Raw genomic sequence first — 13,341 nt, 5'->3', positions numbered from 1 at the left:
GGACACCCCCTCAACATGGCTTGATGAGCGGTGCCATGTCCGCGCCCAGGATCCGAACTGGTGAAACCCTGGGCTGCCGCAGCAGAGCACACAAACTTAACCACTCCATGGAGCCGGCCCTCACGCACTGACATGTTTAAGAAAACGTTTTCAATAATAACAATCGAATTACCAGCAGTTCATGTTTGCATTTGCCATACCAGTCAAGGCATTGATGAGACCTGGGCCAGAGGTAACAAGGCATACTCCTGGCCTAAAAGCAAAACAGAATTTATTTTATTAAAAGCAGTTCAAATGTAATCCTTGATTCACATCACCTTAGGGTGCAACATGGCCATCTTCTTGGACTTCAAAGGAAGGACATACAGGTCTTTACCACAATTGCTAAAACAATTATTAGAATTTTTTTAATTAGAAAAATAAACCAGAGAAAGATTCTATCAGTCTTCCTGCAAGAAATAAGGTACTTATCATCTTTCCATTGTATTTCACTAACCTCTTTATAGCTCGCTCCTATTATATTTGGGCTAAATCAAGTTGACTACACACAGAAGCAGATTTTTGACTGCTGAATACATTTTTGTGTGTTGGGGGGAGTGTCTTTTAAAAATTTCTCAACAAATAAACATGTCAATTGGTCTTTGACAGAAAGTAACTCTGAAAAGTTGGGTTCTGCCCCAAGTTTTTTTAATGAGCTTGAATGCTTTACCCTAGGTGACTTTCTATGCTTAAAGCACTGAAGGAAAAGGTATCTCTGTATAAATCAGTTTGCCGTTTTACACTTATAAAGTAATTTCTTAAGAACCTCTGTTTAAGACAGCCTTTAAAAGAAACTGAAATAAAATGTTGACTTTAGTTTACCGGTCTGTCAGATATCCAACCGCGGAAGCAGCATAACAAGCCTACAAAGAAAAAACACCAAGACTTAAGCATATTGGGGTCAGTGTATAATAATCTACAATTAAGTTAGAGACCAGAACTTAATGGTAAAGGAGGAATTGAAATGCTTTCCATTTTATCAAGTACTTTTCTACCTGTAAATTTCAAATAATGGTTTAGTGTCTAATCTAGTTAGTTTTTCAAGGAATTTGTCCGTATTATCTAGTTTATTCATAATATCCTCTTACAATTGCTTAAATATCTACAGGATCAACAGGAACATTCTCTTTCTTATTCCTAATATTGGCAATTTGCACTTTTTCTCTTTTATTCTTCATCGGTGTTGCTACAGACTTAAATTTATTAATCTTTTCAAAGAACCAATTTTTGTCTTTGTTAATTTTTTCTCTATTGTTGACTTGTTTTCCATTTCACGGATTTCTGCTCTTGTATTTATTATTTTACTCCTTTCATTTTGGGTTTAAACTTGGTTTTCTTTTTTTGGCTTCTTAAATGTAAGTTCAGAGTATTGGTTTTTTATCTTCTTTCCTAATAGATTCACTTAAAACTATTTCCTCTAAGATCTGCTTTAGCTATAGCTTACAAGGTTGATATTTTATATTTCCACTATCATTCAATTCAAAATGTTTTCTACAGTGATTTCTTCTTCAACCCATTGGTTAATTAGGGTCCATAGTGATGTCTCCTTTTTCATTCCTGTTATTGGTAATTTGTATTTTTCCTCTTTTATTCTTGATCATTCAGTCTACCCGGAAGTTTATTGATTTTATTAATCTTTTCACATATTTACAAAGTATCAATTGAGTAATTTTCAAATATTTTGGGATTTTCTAGTTATCTTTCTGTTATTGAATTCCAGTTTATTTCCACATAGTCAGGCTGTATATACTGTATGTTTTCAATCCTTGGAGATTTGTGGAGAGGTCCTTTATGGCCTGCATGTGGTTATTTTTCACTTTTAAACTGCACTTCAGCTCATAACAGGAAGAAAAGGGAGGTGCTAAATTAAACACAAGATAACCTGGAAAAATGCTAAAAGCCGTCTCAGATAAATCCTTCTTGTTAGTCTGGGACATCATTTTTCCAGTATTATTTCTTCTCATTTTTTGGGAAATAATAATAAATTGGGTACTTTTTAACCTCCATTCAACTTTACATGTGGTATACTGAACTTAAGTAAATCCATGTTAAGAATATAAGTGTCAAAAATTAAAAATAAATTTTTATGAATCATACTCTTACCTGGCACCACTACCATATGGCCACTAAGAAGCTGCACAAAGGCTCTGTACATTCTCTGTGTTGCTCTTCTCTATTGGCCCTTATCTCTTTTCCCTTTGCACATAAGGCCAAATTCACATAGGACAATAACAAGACAACTCCTAAGAAATACAATGCATAAAACAAAATATCTGCTACAACAAGAACACTTATTTGGGTACAGGAACATTGCCCACTTATTAAAGCAGGGTAAGAAATATTGTTGCAGAATGCAAAATACCAAACAATATATATTAAAAATGACATTCCTCTGGTAATAGATGCCCAAAGTTGAAAAGGAACTGGTTTCATGATCATAAAAAATCTACTTCTCTACCAAATTACCTCCACTCACAGTCAGAACAGTGTTTGCAGTACTTAAGAGAGCAGACTCGACCCAAACTGTTTTGACTCAAATCTCAGCTCCCCTACTTTCTATGTGTAATTTGGGGAAGTTACTCTGTACCTTGGCTTCCTCATCTACAGAATGAACATAACTGCTGTGAGGATGAAATCAGTTAATACACATAAACACTCAGAATAGTGCCTGCACACAGTAAGCTCTCCAAAACAGTGAAATTCCTCACAGTATGCCTCCTTCCTGGAAAACTGGTCAATATACGTCTTGATTACTCTACGGATCCGATGAGAGACGGTCGAGTCACAACCAACTACACCTTTCTCCTCAGTACAAACAGGCACTTGGAGCCAAGTCCTCTTCCGCCTCTTGGATGGCTTCTTTGTTCTCACATTCTCTTTCAATCATCCCGTCATTACCCTCAGTTCGGGCACTAGTTACGGCTTCCTTTGACTACTCCAAAGAGTCAGGTTGACTGAGGGGCACATGCACTGGGAATGTCCTACAGGTATCTCAGACTCACTCAGATCAAATTTGAACTCATTACCATGTCCCTCCAAACTGACTCCTCCCTCTGTATTCCCAATCTAAGTCAGTGGCACCATGAGCCACCTAGTCAGTCAACAAGTCCAAACCTAGGAATCATCTCCAGAAGAGCCTGTCCTCTCTTTCCTAGTTGGCTAACACCTACTCATCCTTCAAGACAACTCAGGCATCATCTCCTCCAGGAAACCTTCTCTGAAGTCTCAGGCTGAGCTAGGTATCTTTTTCTGGGCTTCCATAGCACCCTGGATATATCTCTATCACAGCACTCACCGTATTATAATAAAATTGTCTGTTAGTGTCTGTCTCCACAGGTTATAAGCCCCTCAAAGACAGCAAGTGCATATCATTCATCTCCATAGCCAGTACCCAACAAAGCACCTGGGACTGAAAGAGGCCCTCAACTAAGCTTATAGGGACTGAAATAAAACTTCAAGCTGCCCTTCTGAGCCATACTTTATACTACCATGAAAACCATGTTTTGAAAGTACATAGCTAATTACGTCTCCCACCTATTTAGAAAAACCTTTCACCCAAGGCTTATTGAAAAAAGTCCACACTCCTTTTCCAGCTATAGACTTTCTACCAACTCCCCTTGGCATACCTATCCAGTATTACAGTCCAGCATGCCTTTAAGCTACCTTGATGAAACAGCATGAACAAACTTTGCCTCTACAGGTAATCTTCTCTGTCCCACACAAAGAGAACTAGTCACCCTTTATATATACTGTTCCTTACACATAGATCGATTCAGAGCTATTATACTAGATAAATTTTCAGTGTGCCTTGCCCTCACCTTCCCAGACTATGATTAACTTCAAGGTCAAGACTAAACCTCATGCCTTCATTGTATCTCCCACAGGTTATGTAACACACAAATGCACCACAATTCTTGCCCTCCAGGAGCTCACATCTGACGGCAGAGGAAGGGCACCACTTAAGGAGGTCAAAGCAGCTGGCTGAGTAAGAGGGGAAGAGCCTCAGGGTGCAACATCAGGGTGGAAAGCAGGAACAGGTAGCTTTAGATAGACTGACAGGATATGGCACTGCAGGAGTGGATTCTTGGTCTGCTAAGCTAGCATTGCTGAGAGAAGGAGGAGGCTGGGTTGACAGAGGAGGAACCAAGACTGGATGGACAAAATGTTCTATCTCCCTTTCTCAAGCTTCCCCATAAGTTTCTAAGAAAGGTGTCAGCAGGATATGTTGGAGCGAGCACTGGAGTGGGATTTAGGACATCTGAGTTCCAGTCGTGGCTTTACCATTTGGGATACCCATCACCTTGCAGGGCTGCCTACTACATAACATGAGACTTGGCCTTCACCCATTCATCTCCCAGGTACTCCCTGAGGACCTACCACGTGCAGGCATCACCTAGGCAGTGGGGATACAGATGTGTCAAGAAGAAATAATATCCCTGCCCTCCTAGAGCTCACACCCTAATAGGAAAGTCAGGCCAGACAAACAATACACAGACACATCACACATATGAGAGGGACGGACAAGGGGCCCAGATTCAGACTGGGAAACTGTCCTCACCAATTCTTAAACTCCACACTTGGCAGAGCATAATGCTGTATAGTGTTAAGAGCATGGACTCCAGACCCAGAATACCTGGGTTCAAATCCTGGCTCCACCAATACCAGCTGTCACCTTGGGCAAGATACTTAACCTCTCTGTGCCTCCCTTTGTAGAATTAGCAATTAGGATTGACTAGGATTAACAATAGTTCTTGCCTCATAAGTTTGTCGTGATTGGTACCTGTAAAGTATTGGGATACTGGTAACGCTAACTGTCTGCAATGAATAGGTGCTATTATTATTAATCATTCCCAATAATGCATGCGGCTCCCAGCGTCCATACCCACCGCTTGCTCATTCCTCATCCCGACGTATCTGATGCCCAGCTCCTGGGCGGCAAAGGCGATTTCGGTCACCGGGATGCCCACGACGCCAAACATGTACTTCACCCCCTGGGGACTAAGAACTGCGTGAGAAACGTCCGCCACTCGCTTCCCTCCCAGGGCGCTGAATGGAACACCTCATGCAAACCTCCCTCCCACCCGCACCGCGCTCCGCGTCTCCTAGACAACGTCTAGACCCGCGTCGGCTTCCGTCGGCGCCTTTCCCTCTAGGAGGGTCAGTCGTACTTGCGTTTTCAGGGCCTGGGCGATGACTTTAGCACCAGGCACCTGCTCCTCGTCTCTGTTGCCGCGCTCTGCCGAGTTACTTTCCGACATCGTCCACCTAAAAGTTCGAGGCACTCGCTCGAGGAGAGCAAGCTGACACGGAGTCACCCAGCCAAAGAAACCCCGAAGACAGCCAGGGCCCAGTTGTGGGATCCCTTCTCTGACTGACAGGAGGAGAGGCGGGGCTAAAGCCAGCCCGCCCTCAGGATAGGCTGCGGCCTATGCCGAGCAGGTAAGAAAACCAGCCTCGGCGGCCTGTCGCCATTGTCTGACCCGCCACCCGAGCAGTTTCCGGGCCGCGGAGGGCGAGCGGTGCCTGCGCGTAGTCGGAGCGGAAGGCGGGCCAAGAGCAGGGGCGGAGGGGGCGTGGCGCGGGCGAGCTCCCCGGGCCCCGCCCCCGCCCCCGCCCCCGCCCCCGCCGCCGCCGCTCTCGGGGTGCTGCCGGCTCCGCAAAGGCTGCTAGGAGCCCGGTGGGCTGGATGGCGGCTGTCGTTGGGCCAAGTCATCTCTGGGTCGTGTTGTCATGCTTCCGCGTCCCTTGGGTTCTAGGCTTTTGCTTCCACTCGTATTGATGTATGCTTTCATAGCTTTGGCTTTGCAGTCTGTGAAAAGCGTAGTAGTACGCGTTAATTAAATATGTAAGGGGATGTCTGTCCTTTACTCTCATTTTACTGTAGATGAGGACCCCGGGTTCCCAAGCGAGAGTAACTGAGCTCTTGGACCCAGACCATGCTGCACACGCCCACTGTTGTACTTTATTCACTGTTGAGCCTTTAGACCGCAAGAGATAAGAAGTGTATCTTGAACCTAGTTAATCTACTTATCTGTCAAGTAAAATTGACATTCCAGAAAGACGCAAACCATTCTTTGTGTGGCTTTGAGTAGTCCTTGGCTCAGTGTCTTCTGTCCCTGTTTGAGGAGCATGGACTCAGCCCCCGTTCTATAATGTAGTGTTGTTTATATCATATCTGTGTGGCAGGCTGTGTGATGCGATTCTATGCACCCGAATCACTTGGAAAGCTTTTTAAAAATACAGTTGCTTGAACCCTACTGCACATCTGAATCAGCTTCTCGGGAGAATAATGTTAGGCACCTGTATTTTTCTAAACCTGCTACCTAATTTTGATTTGCAGCCCAGCTTGAGAACCGCTAGTTCTGTACTCATGCTACAAGCATGAGTTAATATTAATTAAAAGTGTGTTGCCTATTACCAAAGTAATACTCTTGGTTAATTTGGATTTACAGGTTCAAGGCCAGGTTGACACTGGCCGCACAGACTCTGCAGATCATAGTTCAATGGGCCTTGTGCCTTCTCTGTCGAATGAATCACTGACAGAATCACTCAGTAATCAAGTGTGGTGAAAATTGAACTATCGGTTGGAAGAAATCCTCTGAACTCAGATTAACTGATTTTGCAAAACGATAAATTGTCAACTGACTGGATTCTGCCCTTTAGCAATGGGCCAAGTCAAACTATTTAAACTTGCTTTCACCTTTGTACCTTTCTGTTTAGGGTACAATGTTGCCCTGTTCCCCGAGGTCTGATGATTCAGCGAGGTCTGATGATTCAGCGGAAGTGGCGAGAGTCCTTACCCCAGGATTAGCAGGCCCTGGGAGCAACTCCTTTCAATCCAATAAATTACAGGATTCCGCAGTTCTTTTGTAAATTTATCCAAGGCCTTTGGTGCAGACTTTGTAAGCGTTAACCACATCTCTATTACTTTCATTGGTGGTAGGCATGGAATTTTATTTATTGGATATTTTATTGGAATTTTGTTTGGTTTTGTTTATTTATTTATTGGTGGAAGGAGGTCAAAGGAGGAATAAATCTAATTTTTTTAAAAGAAAAGGCTAAGGTAATGATGACGTGCTCTCCGAAGAGCAGAGCCAGTCGTCATAGAGTCTTAATACTGATTGCTCTCTTTCTGGGTTCTGGACCTGAGATTAGGAGAGAGTTATTTGGCGGCTTTCTTCCATCGAGGTGAAGAGAATATCCAGGCAACTGGGTAATTTGGTAACAGTTGAAAATATAGCACCTGGAGAAAATATGCTCTGTAAGATGTAAAACAGGTAGCTTCTACAGGTAGTACTCCTTAGGCCCAAAAAGTATGACAGTACGTTTTAATTTCAGTAAACTAACAAGGTCACTAAAAATATTTGTGATTATTTAAAAGCATAACACTAGCTGAACCTGTGAGAAATATTCTCACAATCCTATTTTATGAAAATGATAAGTGTTTGATTATCAGAAGAAGAAATGAATTAGGGTTATTTGTGATGCTTTATAGAATGGCTGAAAGTAAAAGTAAAATGGCTGAAAGAGAAGAGAAAACGGAAACTGAGTATTTTAAATACAAACAAAAAGCAAGCAGCAATAACAAAAAAGGAAATCTATGTAGAACCCTATTTTTTTAGACTTTCTTTTTTTTTAGATTTTTTAATTTTTTTTTTAACTTTTTATTGAGATTATGATAGTTTACAACCTTGTGAAATTTCAGTTGTACATTATTGTTAGTCATGTTGTAGGTGCACCACTTCACCCTTTGTACCCTTCCCCCACGCCCATTTTCCCCTGGTAACCACCAATCAGTTCTCTTTGTCTCTGTGTTTAACTTCCACCTATGAGTGGAGTCATACAGAGTTCGTCTTTCTCTGTCAGGCTTATTTCACTTAACATAATACCTTCAAGGTCCATCCGTGTTGTTGTGAATGGGATGATTTGTCTTTTTTTATGGCTGAGTAGTATTCCATTGTGTTTATACACCATATCTTCTTTATCCAATCATTAGTTGATGGGTATTTAGGTTGCTTCCACGTCTCGGCTATTGTAAATAATGCTGCAATGAACATAGGGGTGCATGGGTGCCGGGGTCCCACCCCGGCTGAGTCCAGATTCCTGAGGGATGGATGGCGTCGGCGCAATGAGGGGAAAATAAAGGGGACGTGAGACTTCGGTTGGTGTTAGCAAGTCCAACTTTACTGTGCACAAGTGTTGTTTATATATTTTTCAGGATTCGTACAGAAGTAGTTCTACAAATATTCTCAGAGAGATAAGGAAGTAAAAAACGAGCACAAGAATATTTATTAGCATTCCATTCTATATAGCATAAGGTTAGTGATCGTCTTCTCCGCAACTAACTAGTGTTTGTTGTCTGTAAGCAAAAAGAGATAGGTACCTAGACACCTGTTGTAATTCATGGTAAAGTTAAATCAAAGAGAGAAGGTCCAGGCCTCCGGACAGGACAGCAGTCCGTCTGTTTACATCCTGGGGGAGCCATCCCTGCCTCCCTCAATCATTTATGCCATTAGTGTAGATGGTTAATGGGAACAAAAGGCGACTCCAGGGTGTCTTATCCCCAGGGCTATCTGCATTCTCAGTGGGCAGTTAAACATCTTTACGTTTTCACGCCCTTTAGGGGGTGAAAGCATTCCTTTGTCTTTTAGATTGTAGAGCTAACAGTCCCTTAAGCACACTGCCGGAGAAAGTATCATTTTGTTAGTAAAGTAAAGGGCTGAAAAGCTAAGCTAAACTATATATCTTCAAGAATAAAAAACAGAAATAAGTATAGACATAACTTTAATAGAAAGCATGCATGTAATCCAGAAAATATCAGGGGTGTCGGCCGGCCATTCTTCACCGAGGGGCATCCCTGCACCCCTCGGCCCTTCTACTCATCAATTGTTTATTATTTATTGCTTTTAGGAGAAAACCTCTATAACATTTTAGCAGAAAGCAGAAGGTCAAGAATAATATATAGATACTTCTTGATCATCCAATTAACCAGCAAACTTAGAAGGACGATGCATATATATTTAGACAAAGAACTGGAGGGAGAAGGAAACATTAAGCAGATGGAGGCCATAAACCTAATTTGACATCTTATCTGGGCAGGATTCCTTTCTGATTATCTCAAATGGGACTGTGTGCTCCTCCAATAATTAACTGAAAAATATCTTGAAAGTTACCTGCAGGTGGTCACATTCTCTTACTATAGCTAATTCTCCTGGGAGGTAGTGCCTCCCAAGCAGCCACCCAAAGGAGTGAAAACTAGAGGTTAAGAAAGGAAAAGGAATGAAGGGCAATTAAAAGCAGCACAGGTTTCAGAACTATGTGAGGGGCCGGCCGGTTATTCTTCACCAAGGGGCGACCCTGCACCCCTCAGCGTTAATCGGCTGGACCCTGTCGAACAGCCAATCAAATGATGTAGCCACAGCTCCCGGCACATGGGACTTTTGGAATTGCTGATTTCAAGTTCTTTGGATACATACCCAGTAGTGGGATGGCTGGGTCATAAGGTATTTCTATTTTTAATTTTTTGAGAACTCTCCATACTGTTTTCCATAGTGGCTGCACCAGTTTGCATTCCCACCAACAGTGTATGAGGGTTCCTTTTTCTCCACAACCTCTCCAACATTTGTCACTTTTTGTTTTGGTTATTTTTGCCTTTCTAACAGGTGTAAGGTGATATCTTAATGTAGTTTTGATTTGCATTTCCCTGATGATTAGTGATGGTGAGCATCTTTTCATGTGTCTATTGGCCATTCGTATATCTTCTTTGGAGAAATGTCTGTTCATGTCCCCTGCCCATTTTTTGATCAAGTTGTTTGACTTTTTGTTGTTGAGCTGTGTGAGTTCTTTATATATTATGGAGATTAACCCTTTGTCGGATAAATAACTTATAAATATTTTTTCCCAATTAGTGGGTTGCTTTTTGGTTTCAATCCTGTTTTCCCTTGCCTTGAAGAAGCTCTTTAGTTTGATAAAGTCCCATTTGTTTATTCTTTCTATTGTTTCCCTCGTCTGAGGAGTTATGGTGTCCGAAAAGATTCTTTTGAAACTGATGTCAAAGAGTGTACTGCCTATATTCTCTTCTAGAAAGCTTATTGTTTCAGGCCTAATCTTTAGGTCTTTGATCTATTTTGAGTTTATTTTTGTGAATGGTGAAAAAGAATGGTCAATTTTCATTCTTTTACATGTGGCTGTCCAGTTTTCCCAGCACCGTTTGTTGAAGAGACTTTCTTTTCTCCATTGTAGGCCCTCAGCTCCTTTGTCGAAGATTAGCTGTCCATAGATGTGTGGTTTTATTTCTGGGCTTTCAATTCTGTTCCATTGATCCATGCACCTGTTTTTGTACCAGTACCATGCTGTTTTGATTACTGTAGCTTTGTAGTATGCTCTGAAGTCAGGGATTGTGATGCCTCCAGCTTTGTTCTTCTTTCTCAGGATTGCTTTAGCAATTCGGGGTCTTTTGTTGCCCCGTATGAATTTTAGGATTCTTTGTTCAATTTCTGTAAAGAATGTCATTGGGATTCTGATTGGGATGGCGTTGAATCTGTAGATTGCTTTAGGTAGTATGGCCATTTTAACTATGTTTATTCTTCCAATCCATGTGCATGGAATGTCTTTCCATCTCTTTATGTTGTCATCAATTTCTTTCAGGAAAGTCTTGTGGTTTTCGTTGTATAGATCTTTCACTTCCTTGGTTAAATTTATCCCAAGGTGTTTTATTCTTTTTGTTGCGATTGTGAATGGGATTGAGTTCTTGAGTTCTTTTTCTGTTACTTCATTGTTAGCGTTTAGAAATGCTACTGATTTATGTATGTTGATTTTATACCCTGCAACTTTGCTGTAGCTGTTTACTATTTCTAATAGTTTTCCTGTGGATTCTTTGGGGTTTTCTATATATAAGATCATGTCGTCTGCAAACAGTGAGATGTAGAACACTATTTTTAAAACCAACATTGAAAACTGTACAGTAGGAAATGTGCTATAGGAAATATGTCAACATAAACAGAGCAGGAAATAAAATAATATAATAGTTCTTTAAATAAAACAGATTAAATTGATTTTGTTTGCTTCTCGTTGAATTTGTGAGTTGCAAAGTACCCAAGGCTTGAAGCAAAACCACTGAAAAGCAACTTTATTAGTGAAGTGTCAGGGAGAGATTTAAGGCCATCTACCAGAGGACAGGCACTGGGAGTTTGTCCCAGTTGCCATCTGACCTGGAGAAAGTGGAATTCCTGCCCCTGGCTTGGGCCCAAAAGCGCTTCACCTTTGCTCTGCATTTTAATGCCAGCAAGACCCAGAGCAGGAGCAGGGAACACTGTGGGGCAGAAACTGAAGGAACGTTGTTTCCCTGTTTCAGCTTTGTCTTAATCCATTGTGTGTGTGTGTGTGTGTGTGTGTGTGTTTTAAAGCAAATTTGGAGCAGTTTGACATCAGCAATCATTAAATCACTGACAAGGATTTTTATTTTGTGTAAAAATGCACCAGGAAATGGTGACAACTGTATGTCATGCTATGAGGACATAAGAGATTCACCTCAAATGGCTTAGAAATCGTAATCTAGTACTTCTCAATATGATGGAACTCCACACTTGGGGGTGGCCCACGAGGGAGGGGGCGGCACCTAGTACCTATGAAACATGGTACCAGGATTGAAATGTTTTCTGTTTTCATTTGTTTCTTCTGTTTTACCATTAGCCTTCATTACCCTCCCTTCTTTTAGCTTCTTAAATTGTACCTTATTGTTTTGTTTTGATTTTAATCTGTTCTCTGTCCGAGAGACAAAGAATCCACTCTGGGGCAGAATCTCTGAATGATTCCCAGGGTTTGAGTTGAACTGGAGTTTAACACCAGGTGGGGGGCATCTTCGTAATGAAGAACTCAAGCCCTTAAACTTCTTTCTGCATCATGATCTTTGAGTTCCTCTTCAGAGCTTAACTGTGGTTTATTGTTTCATTCAATTTTTAAAAGACATTTAATATTTATGACATCTTTCAGACACATGAATAGGAACAGAGGTTAATACACGCTCATGTATCCAGCCCCTACCTTAAGAAATACATTACAAATACAGTGATGCCCCCTGTGTATCCCTCCCATTTCGCCTCCTTCCTTATGCCCTAGAGGTAACCACTGTCTTGAATTTGGTGTTTATGATTCCCACGTTATCCGTTCTTTGGGTGATGGACATTTAGGTTGTTTTTAGCTTTTCAGTGTTGTAAAAAGTTTTCTCTGGATGTTCTTACATGTCTCCTTTTGCACGTGTTTTATGTATGTGTATCTAGGAGTGGGTCATCATCAATTTTACTAGATATTGCCAAATTGGTCTCCTACTGTACCAGTTTATACTCTCACCATCTGTATATGTTGGGAGAACTCCCCTTTCTCCACATTCTCAAGTGTGCAATTTAAAATTTTTTGCCAATCTGATAGATGTGAAATGGCTACTCATTTCCATTTCCATGACTACTAATGAAGAGATATAGGTATGGATATAGATATATAGTTGTAGATATAGATACAAATATGTCATCTGAATTTCTTCTTCTGTGATTTACTGTTTATGTCTTTTGTCCATTTATTTTCTTCTTTTCTTATTTATTTGTAGATATTCTTTATATATTCTGAATAGTTATTTTTTGTCTTTTAACTTTGTTTATAGTTACTTTTTTTTTTAAAGATTTTATTTTTCCTTTTTCTCCCCAAAGCCCCCCAGTACATAGTTGTGGGTCCTTCTAGTTGTGGCATGTGGGATGCCGCCTCAGCACGGCTTGATGAGCGGTGCCATGTCTTCGCCCAGGGTCCGACCCAGCAAAACCCTGGGCCACTGAAGTGGAGTGTGTGAACTTAACCACTCAGCCACGGGGCTGGCCCCTGTTTATAGTTACTTTTGAGGTACAAAGTTGTGGGTTTTTTGGTGTGTGGTCACATTTGACAATTCTTTTCCCTTATGTTTTATACTCTCTGTAGCTTAAGAAAACTTTCCCTAACATGAGGTTATGGAGATTTTTTTCTATACGCCCCCAGTTCTCCCTGTAGATCTGTCTCACAGAATAAAGCTGATCTCTTTTCCCAAAAGCTGATGCCATAATTAATTGGCTAGTTTATGCACATCCAGCAAGTGAACCCCAAATTTGTGTGGTAACAGTTGGCAACCAGAAAGGGACGAGGTCCTGTCACTGCTCGCCTGAGGCTCTGGAACTCCTGGCAGGATATGGAGTCTTTTCATCAACTGTAAGTGGCAGAGTAGACAATTTCATCTAGAGGCTCGACTGGTTGGATTCTCATCCTCCCCCTCCACTCCCCCTC

General features: G+C 41.3%; 2 protein-coding genes across 3 annotated transcripts in view; one reads left to right on the top strand and one right to left on the bottom strand.

Moving 5' to 3' along the window:
* HACL1 (2-hydroxyacyl-CoA lyase 1) overlaps positions 1-5,349 on the bottom strand; it is a 33,090-nt gene extending 27,741 nt beyond the window's left edge. The window contains exons 1-4 of one of the 2 annotated variants that reach the window (XM_046665316.1): positions 5,208-5,349; positions 4,926-5,037; positions 862-902; positions 173-253 (exon numbers count right to left, since the gene is read on the bottom strand). In XM_046665316.1, the coding sequence (XP_046521272.1) occupies positions 173-253; positions 862-902; positions 4,926-5,018 (215 nt within the window). In that variant the 5' untranslated portion in view covers positions 5,019-5,037; positions 5,208-5,349. The remainder of the gene's footprint in view (positions 1-172; positions 254-861; positions 903-4,925; positions 5,038-5,207) is intronic. The other variant, XM_046665309.1, reaches the window with a different exon arrangement.
* The window catches only part of BTD (biotinidase), a 39,987-nt gene continuing 31,990 nt past the window's right edge, over positions 5,345-13,341 (top strand). The window contains exon 1 of the mRNA XM_046665329.1: positions 5,345-5,478. Within this exon, the coding sequence (XP_046521285.1) occupies positions 5,468-5,478 (11 nt within the window). The 5' untranslated portion in view covers positions 5,345-5,467. The remainder of the gene's footprint in view (positions 5,479-13,341) is intronic.

Source organism: Equus quagga, chromosome 1 (assembly GCF_021613505.1).
Source record: "Equus quagga isolate Etosha38 chromosome 1, UCLA_HA_Equagga_1.0, whole genome shotgun sequence".
NCBI classification, from domain to species: Eukaryota; Metazoa; Chordata; class Mammalia; order Perissodactyla; family Equidae; genus Equus; species Equus quagga.
The sequence above is the reverse complement of the archived record's forward strand: the minus strand, read 5'-3'. Positions and strand labels throughout refer to the sequence as shown.